Here is a 10,152-nt window from a genome sequence, read left to right as displayed (position 1 = left end):
ACGTGGGGCGTGAGGTCTCCACAGTACATCAATGTTGTCGCCAGTGGTCGGCGGAAAGTGCACGTGCCCGTCGACCTGGGACCGGACCGCAGCGACTCACGGATGCACGCCAAGACCGTAGGATCCTACGCAGTGCCGTAGGGGACCGCACCGCCACTTCCCAGCAAATTAGGGACACTGTTGCTCCTGGGGTATCGGCGAGGACCATTCGCAAACGTCTCCATGAAGCTGGGCTACGGTCCCGCACACCGTTAGGCCGTCTTCCGCTCACGCCCCAACATCGTGCAGCCCGCCTCCAGTGGTGTCGCGACAGGCGTGAATGGAGGGACGAATGGAGACGTGTCGTCTTCAGCGATGAGAGTCGCTTCTGCCTTGGTGCCAATGATGGTCGTATGCGTGTTTGGCGCTGTGCAGGTGAGCGCCACAATCAGGACTGCATACGACCGAGGCACACAGGGCCAACACCCGGCATCATGGTGTGGGGAGCGATCCCCTACACTGGCCGTACACCTCTTGTGATCGTCGAGGGGACACTGAATAGTGCATGGTACATCCAAACCGTCATCGAACCCATCGTTCTACCATTCCTAGACCGGCAAGGGAACTTGCTGTTCCAACAGGACAATGCACGTCCGCATGTATCCCGTGCCACCCAACGTGCTCTAGAAGGTGTAAGTCAACTACCCTGGCCAGCAAGATCTCCGGATCTGTCCCCCATTGAGCGTGTTTGGGACTGGATGAAGCGTCGTCTCACGCGGTCTGCACGTCCAGCACGAACGCTGGTCCAACTGAGGCGCCAGGTGGAAATGGCATGGCAAGCCGTTCCACAGGACTACATCCAGCATCTCTACGATCGTCTCCATGGGAGAATAGCAGCCTGCATTGCTGCGAAAGGTGGATATACACTGTACTAGTGCCGACATTGTGCATGCTCTGTTGCCTGTGTCTGTGTGCCTGTGGTTCTGTCAGTGTGATCATGTGATGTATCTGACCCCAGGAATGTGTCAATAAAGTTTCCCCTTCCTGGGACAATGAATTCACGGTGTTCTTATTTCAATTTCCAGGAGTGTAGATTGTAAATAGCCTTTCGCTGCCTATATTTTACCCCTGCCACATTCAGAATTTGAAAGAGAGTATTCCAGTCAACATTGTCGAAAGCTTTCTCCAAGTCTACAAATGCTAGAAACGTAGGTTTTCCTTTCCTTAATCTAGTTTCTAAGATAAGCCGTAGGGTCAGTATTGCCTCACATGTTCCAACATTTCTACGGAATCCAATCTGATCTTCCCCGAGGTCGGCTTCTACTAGTTTTTCCATTCGTCTGTAAAGAACTCGCGTTAGTATTTTGCAGCTGTGACTTATTAAACTGAAGGTTCGGTAATTTTCACATCTGTCAACACCTGCTTTCTTTGGGATTGGAATTATTATATTCTTTTTGAAGTCTGAGAGTATTTCGCCTGTTTCATACATCTTGCTCACCAGATGATAGAGTTCCGTCAGGACTGGCTCTCCCAAGGCCGTCAGTAGTTCCAATGGAATGTTGTCTACTCCAGGGGCCTTGTTTCGACTCAGGTCTTTCAGTGCTCTGTCAAACTCTTCACGCAGTATCGTATCTCCCATTTCATCTTCATCTACATCCTCTTCCATTTCCATAATATTGTCCTCAAGTACATCGCCCTTGTATAGACCCTCTATATACTCCTTCCACCTTTCTGCTTTCCCTTCTTTGCTTAGAACTGGGTTTCCATCTGAGCTCTTGATGTTCATACGAGTGGTTCTCTTATCTCCAAAGGTCTCTTTAATTTTCCTGTAGGCAGTATCTATCTTACCCCTAGTGAGATAAGCCTCTACATCCTTATATTTGTCCTCTAGCCATCCCTGCTTAACCATTTTGCACTTCCTGTCGACCTCATTTTTGAGACATTTGTATTTGTTCTTGCCTGCTTCATTTACTGCATTTTTATATTTTCTCCTTTCATCAATTACATACAATATTTCTTCTGTTACCCAAGGATTTCTACTGGCCCTCGTCTTTTTACCTACTTGATCCTCTGCTGCCTTCACTACTTCATCCCTCAAAGCTACCCATTCTTCTTCTCTTGTGTTTCTTTCCCCCATTCCTGCCATTTGTTCCCTTACTCTCTCCCTGAAACTCTGTACAACCTCTGGTTCTTTCAGTTATCCAGGTCCCATCTCCTTAAATTCCCACCTTTTTGCAGTTTCTTCTATCTTGGCCATAATGCAAGATGGATCCACTTTCCAAACCTATCCCAAGCATAACATGTGGTGCATCCACCGTCGAACCCTATTCCTGACGTAACGCGTTGTCTATCCATTTACAAGCTCTACCTTGATCCTATCCCGAACCTAACCAAAGCCATGCCCCCCCCCCCCTCCCCCCACCTGCAACCAATACAGATGCACACACATAAAGAAAAAGAGCACAATTATTGTAGATACGCCATGTGCATTATTTGCATAGCAGCCAGTGCCTGAATGAGAAGATCACTATTATATTATAACTGCTGATCTTGCTTCAGTAAGTGATATAAACATTCTGGTTCATCAGATAAGGAAACACACACAGTAAATGTGTTGAGCACCATTTACTTGTCCACTGAGCTTTTTGAAAGTGCCAGGTCCATGGTGTGTGTCTTCTGTTTCTCAATGCTAATCGTATCAGTCAACTTTGTATCTATAAAGAAACGGGAGTGCAGTCTAAAGAAAGTCAAACATACAGTCTGCCAATTTTGAAATTACATTTGGGTATAATCCGACATTGTATACTTCATATGTATACAATTTTTTGCGACCTACATGTTTTCTGAGAATGAATCATTTACGGTATCCAAGTTGTGGTTCATTCTACTAGCATCTCGATAGGAATGATTGATTTGATGTGTTAAACACTGTGAATGTGCGCCCCTGTAGGTATGAATGGAACAGTCTGGCTTGTGACATGGGGATCCGCTTATTGACGGTATGTATAGGAGACCCTTGTGCCACACTGGATCGAACGCACGGGAGACGCCTAGAAAGACGGATCATAGGTATTCCCGTTGCTACGTGGCTTCCATCCCTTCTAGTAGATGTGGGAGCTGTTGGGTAGTGAAATGGTTTCTTCGAAATCCGAACTGCTCGTCTCGCAGGAGTCGTTCTAGTTCTACATTTTGTACCAGTCTCTGTAGATCGCTGGACGACCGTACTTATCCTCACCGGGAAGAAACTATTGACCGACGTATTTTCGTGGCGAAATGAGTTGCGCACTCGCTTTGCTTGTGCAGCTCTGTGTCGATACTATACCATCTATCAGCCATCTAGGTCCATCTTCTATGGCGGGCATTCAACTTCCGCGGAGCCTAATACCACACACGTAACTAACTAGCTGCCTAACAGTCTTCTTCGAATAATGACAGACGTATTTTCGGAAAGATTTGTACAGTCGACATTGTTACGGAACTTTTTCGATCTTGTTTTATGTGTTGCTTTCGTTCTTCGCGTCATCTGTGTGTTTATATATCTATCTATCTATATCCGCTTTAAATTACGTTGCATCAGCTCGGTCTTGCAATGTAAAATATTCTAAATATTCTCAAGAACTCAGATATAACTGAATCAGAAAGTGACCGACCAGGTTCAGAGGGTGAATTTCTGCCAGAGGCAATTGACGTCTGGTACTGTAAGACTGAGAAGGAGTAATTTCGGTTCACTCGCAAACAGTCTCAGTATGTCCTGAAAGAGAGAGGAGGGCCTACTTACTGCATATGGTCGCCACCAATCGGACGAAGCCATATCAGTGCTGTGCGCTTATTTTAGATATTCTACGATGTGTATCATTAAAAAAAATGCTACACAGAATGAGATACTCAAAATGAAATGAAATACACCACGTAAACCGTACTGTTGCAGGAGCTAGGGAAACGGCAACCAAGTACTTCATAGACGTTTTTTGTGCCAAAGATGTTTCCTTGGGTGACCTTTGGTCGTATTTTTGGGGGATCTAATTTTATCAGGGATACAAAGACAAGAGAGTGATTCCATGTATCTGATTTCTCTTTGATAAGAAGTTGTCCTGAGCTTCTATTTCTAAAGAATGGAACAAGTTCGTAGGAAACGGACTACGTTGTTACCTAATTTTATTGGTTGGTTTGGGGGATTAAAGGGACCAGACTGCTATGGTCATCGGTCCCCCTAATTTTATCAGGGATACAAAGACAAGAGAGTGATTCCATGTAAGTATCTGATTTCTCCTCTTTGATAATAAGTTGTCCTGAACGACTATTTCTAAAGAATGGAACAAGTTCGTGGGAAACTTCCTATGCTGTTACGGTCGCAGTGAAAATATTACGATTAATGGATAGTTACTGCCAAGCAAAGGAAGGTGCAGGTGTTAATGGTAGACAAACCTAATTAATACGGACTAAAATGTTGTATAGCTATAAAACGTAAAGTACATTTGGAATGCTTACCCGTACTTCGACAAGGAGGAAGACTGACCAGACAGCTATTTCTAAACCAGGGAAGTACCGTGACAATAGATAGCTTTTTCTTACCGCTTCAGCATGAAAAAGAAACTTCAACAGAAAGAAGCGTCTTTAGCGGGAACAGTAAACAAGATTTTCTTGGGGGTCTTCATTTGCGTATAGAACAACAGTTCCGACTTAAATCCCTCGATGTTCTTGGAAATGATTGATAAATATTTTCACGAAATGCTACAGAAAAAATTTAGAGAACCGTCATTTGCAGGTGACTGCAGAGCGATTAAGGAAGAACTATTACTCTTATTACTTTCTATAACGCCGCGCCGTGAAGTCTGATGTGGATATCATTGATTAAATAATGCATATATACTTAGCTACGGCTGCTTTTAGGAGATCGCAGACTAAGCTAGATATTATGGCAGGAATAAACGCATGTATTGTCTATAACTAAAATGATTTGAATAAGGAGGCGTTCATTCTTTAGCTGGTAAATGAATTCACGAACAGACAACAAAGAGCAGAACAACAGTGAGAAAGATTGTCTAAGAAATGACTGTATGACCGCACAAATAAAAAAAAGCAACAGAATTGCAAATTGGAATGTACGAAGGAAAAAGACCAGTGACATCTGTGATAAATGCAAAAAAAAAAAGCCATCTACCGAAAACGCACCAATGAGCTGCTCAAATTTAGCGAGATCGGGTATTGCCTGGAGGAGAACAGCGTCTGTTGAAATTAACTCGGAAACAATATTTTTTATAAACAACTGAAATAATAGAGACTTTAGAAATACGTCAAATTTCGGGGTAGACATGATACGTATCCAAAAAATTAATCTGAAACTGTGAAAGTGTTAGAAGTCTGAGATAAACCTTTGCTGAAATGTGTATTGACGTACAGATTAATGGAAAATACACTCCTGGAAATTGAAATAAGAACACCGTGAATTCATTGTCCCAGGAAGGGGAAACTTTATTGACACATTCCTGGGGTCAGATACATCACATGATCACACTGACAGAACCACAGGCACATAGACACAGGCAACAGAGCATGCACAATGTCGGCACTAGTACAGTGTATATCCACCTTTCGCAGCAATGCAGGCTGCTATTCTCCCATGGAGACGATCGTAGAGATGCTGGATGTAGTCCTGTGGAACGGCTTGCCATGCCATTTCCACCTGGCGCCTCAGTTGGACAAGACCGCGTGAGACGACGCTTCATCCAGTCCCAAACACGCTCAATGGGGGACAGATCCGGAGATCTTGCTGGCCAGGGTAGTTGACTTACACCTTCTAGAGCACGTTGGGTGGCACGGGATACATGCGGACGTGCATTGTCCTGTTGGAACAGCAAGTTCCCTTGCCGGTCTAGGAATGGTAGAACGATGTGTTCGATGACGGTTTGGATGTACCATGCACTATTCAGTGTCCCCTCGACGATCACCAGAGGTGTACGGCCAGTGTAGGAGATCGCTCCCCACACCATGATGCCGGGTGTTGGCCCTGTGTGCCTCGGTCGTATGCAGTCCTGATTGTGGCGCTCACCTGCACAGCGCCAAACACGCATACGACCATCATTGGCACCAAGGCAGAAGCGACTCTCATCGTTGAAGACGACACGTCTCCATTCGTCCCTCCATTCACGCCTGTCGCGACACCACTGGAGGCGGGCTGCACGATGTTGGGGCGTGAGCGGAAGACGGCCTAACGGTGTGCGGGACCGTAGCCCAGCTTCATGGAGACGGTTGCGAATGGTCCTCGCCGATACCCCAGGAGCAACAGTGTCCCTAATTTGCTGGGAAGTGGCGGTGCGGTCCCCTACGGCACTGCGTAGGATCCTACGGTCTTGGCGTGCATCCGTGCGTCGCTGCGGTCCGGTCCCAGGTCGACGGGCACGTGCACCTTCCGCCGACCACTGGCGACAACATCGATGTACTGTGGAGACCTCACGCCCCACGTGTTGAGCAATTCGGCGGTACGTCCACCCGGCCTCCCGCATGCCCACTATACGCCCTCGCTCAAAGTCCGTCAACTGCACATACGGTTCACGTCCACGCTATCGCGGCATGCTACCAGTGTTAAAGACTGCGATGGAGCTCCGTATGCCACCGCAAACTGGCTGACACTGACGGCGGCGGTGCACAAATGCTGCGCAGCTAGCGCCATTCGACGGCCAACACCGCGGTTCCTGGTGTGTCCGCTGTGCCGTGCGTGTGATCATTGCTTGTACAGCCCTCTCGCAGTGTCCGGAGCAAGTATGGTGGGTCTGACACACCGGTGTCAATGTGTCCTTTTTTCCATTTCCAGGAGTGTAGTATAGAGTTTACATTAGTCATGTTACGGAGTTTCAATCCAAATCTGATTAGAGGCCATATGACCCTTTTCCGCTGGTCCAAGGGCGTCAAAAGTTTCAGTGTTCTAGTGGTAACATAGGTATACCTCTGCCACATCGTAATTATTTCGCAAGATGCTAAACGTACATACTCGGCTTCAGTTTTGAAGACGAAGAATGTAATGTTTGCATAATGTGTTTGAATCAATTGTTTGGTTCAAATAATCTACATTCGATAGTTCCAATTTATTCAACTTACGATCTTTCGAAACTACAACACAAACAGTCCCATTTATGTGTATTGTCTGTAAGGATTCGATAAGGGGATGTGGTTTCCAAGTGCCCCCCCCCCCCCCCCCCCTCCTCCACACACACACACACACACACACACATCCAACAAAACAAATACGCGCTGGTCCCATATACCCCTTCAGTTACACCCTAGATCACGTGATCTAGGGTTACACATTACACAAACATCTAGAAAACGTTCTCACGTTTGAACATGAGATTTACTCTACTGCTACTACTACTACTACTACTAAACATTGCCGAAACACGTATAACATGCTGAATGACGAACCACGGGAAGCACGAGAAATGGTAAAGAAGAAGAAAATACGTTCAGCGAAAAGCTGCATATATTCATTATACTGTCGTTATAGTAATGAGACGCTGTCTCTGATTTCTTGTTTTGTGATAATAACGTCATACATCACTGTAGGGGAATGAAACGGGGTAAAAATGGGGTCGTGGTCAAATCGCTGCAACATTTTAAAGAAGAATGGGGCTCATATTCGTGTCCTCAAACCCTGACTAAAATATTTGAGAGTTCTCTTACATTATTTCATATGGGTACAGGGATTGTTCTTTTCAAGGTTAGTTCCTTGCCAGACAGGTTATTGTTCCACTACTTAAAGTTCTCGATCAGAGATTTAACCACGCTGAAGCGGAATATTGTATTACGTGTACGAAATTAGTTGATGTCATCTAATCATTTACAACAAAATTGTTCGTGAAACGACTTCGGCCATTTTTTATTTTATTTTATTTTCACGTGAAGTTCCGTTGGGCCAAACTGAGGAGCAAATCTCGAAGGTCATGGAACGTATCAGTACATGAAATTATAACTTAAAAGTAATAACAGATAAAAATAAAATGTTTATGAACCCGAAAAAAGACCTACCCTTAAGTTTAAATAAATTCAATCAACAATACAACAAGAAACAGCTTAATTTTTCATAGCACGTTTAAATACAACAAAGGACATTTTTGTTTTGTTTTTGAGAAACTCCCTCATCTCCACCAACAATGCTGGAAATACGAAGCGGTTTCGTGATGCGATAAGTCACTTGTATGGTATTGCCCTTACAAGTATTATACTGTGGTTTTATGTGCTTGGTGTTGTGGTTTCAATAGTTCCGTTTTCTGTGCTGTTTGAAGAGGGCGCGCTCTGTCGTTCCGAGCCTCGTAACAGGGCGAGAATTGTTTACTTTGCCCTTCCAATCCGGACCTGACTCAGGATTTCTAGAAGTGTCTTAGGGGTTGGTGCCGTTGGGTGGGGTGGTGTGTGAAAGTTTTGCGGTTGTTGAGCAGGACAGGGTGTTGCTGGCAAATATCTGGTGCAGTAAATGTTGTTAGCTGTTGTTATAATAATCTGTATGTGTAACGTAACAGCGTTTTGCGTTCCTTTGCGTAGGTTATAAAAGAAAACCGAGGTTGTTGCTAAAGCCATACCAAGCTGATCATGCTGATTTTTTTCGCGTTAATAATTTGCGACGGCCAATGATATTTTATCATTTATGTTGATTTATAGGGAAAAATGTTGATGGATATTCAAAATTGTCGTTTCGCAGTTAAAGTTTGAAGTATAGTTAATGAAAAGTAGATACATTGTGATTAAGTGGAATTTTTTTTGTTGTATTGCAGGGTGAAGGGCTCTGCTGAATTTCACGGATGGCGTCCGGTGAAGCAGTCTGCGTGAAAGCAAAAAACGTGAATTATACAGAAGAGTATATAGAAGCAGATTATGAATATCAGACAACAAAAGTTAAGATGGAGCGTGGCGTGCATGTGGTATGTGGAACAGCTGATTCTGACAGATTGGGTGATAGTAATGCTTACAATAAAATTTTTCTAGGTCTAAGAGAGAGATATTGGTAATTAGTAACATTGTTGTTAAGAATTGTAAATTTAAAATTAACCACGATCACGGCTAAATTACTGTGCATTCTGTTATATAATTTGTATAGGACCAGTGGTAAAATATAAATAAAAATTCAGTTTGATGTGCTATTACGTTTGACCACTGATGTCTGGCTACAACTTAATAGTAATTTTTATACCAATATGTTTTTTTATGGAAACAGTCGAAGTATAAATAACGGCCTCAGGAAAAAAATAAGTACCTTTATAATTCACACTTATTGTGGGATGTAGAACGGATGACTAACGTAAATGAGAGAAGCAGCAGCAGCTCATTTCATAACAGTTTGAAGAATTTTGTCAATAAAGATGTTAGTATATATGTCTGAATGGTGTGCCTACAATTGTATGTTGTATTTTGGAACAGTGGAACAAATTTTACTATAGGCCTAAGCTTGCATTGGAACTGTAGTGAGGCATATTTTCTCTGGTATGTCACATTAACAGTCAACAAGCTATCAAGTGCATAAAGTTATTCACGAATTTAATATGTATATGATGGGCATTTTGCTTTTCACTCCAAAAGCTTGCTTCAAAGGTTTAGTGATTCACATTCACCTGATAGAACCATTCTGTTTCTACTAAAGCTTAGCGCTTGCAAATAATGCACATTGAAACTAATCCTTTTTTTAAATATGTATAAAAATAATCTAATAAAGTTTATTATTGTTGGAATGTAAAGGTTTAGATTTCTAGAAATAAGTTGCATGTATGTGACTGAAGGCAGAAAATGAGAGGGGGGAAAAGTACTGGCATCTGTGAAGATTATATGGAATTATTGATATATTGATTCTCATATCAATATCTTAAATTGTGATAAGCTCAGTTTTCAGTTGTGATCTTGTTATTCGGAGTTAAGTGTGTTTAATTTGTTTGAGGGAAATTGCTATAAAAGAGAGAATGAGTAAAGTTGTCTGGACATTTGTGAGTGGCTTTTGACTGAAAGTAGGTCAATGTTAGTTACATTGGTGGTGTTACAACATTCTTGTATTTTGTGTTGCAATGAGTGTGTGCCCTTTAGATTTCCTTAACAGTTGTGTGCTAAAAAGATTTGGGTGTGTAAGCAACATTACATACTCCAGGAAAACTTAAAATTAGCTAAGCTGGTTGCTTTTTTGTTCTGAAATATTGC

General features: G+C 43.2%; 1 protein-coding gene across 3 annotated transcripts in view; it reads left to right on the top strand.

Annotated features, from left to right (window-relative positions):
• The first annotated feature begins 8,076 nt into the window (after nt 1–8,076).
• Nucleotides 8,077–10,152, top strand: part of LOC126328958 (inositol-3-phosphate synthase 1-A) — a 68,343-nt gene continuing 66,267 nt past the window's right edge. The window contains exons 1-2 of one of the 3 annotated variants that reach the window (XM_049996083.1): nt 8,077–8,174; nt 8,745–8,891. In XM_049996083.1, coding sequence (XP_049852040.1) covers nt 8,772–8,891 — 120 coding nt within the window. In that variant the 5' untranslated portion in view covers nt 8,077–8,174; nt 8,745–8,771. Of the gene's footprint in view, nt 8,475–8,744; nt 8,892–10,152 lie in introns of all 3 variants that reach the window. The other 2 variants (XM_049996082.1, XM_049996084.1) reach the window with 2 other exon arrangements.

Source organism: Schistocerca gregaria, chromosome 2 (assembly GCF_023897955.1).
Source record: "Schistocerca gregaria isolate iqSchGreg1 chromosome 2, iqSchGreg1.2, whole genome shotgun sequence".
Classification (NCBI taxonomy): Eukaryota; Metazoa; Arthropoda; class Insecta; order Orthoptera; family Acrididae; genus Schistocerca; species Schistocerca gregaria.
Note: the sequence above shows the minus strand (reverse complement) of the source record. Positions and strands in the feature narration are given on the sequence as shown.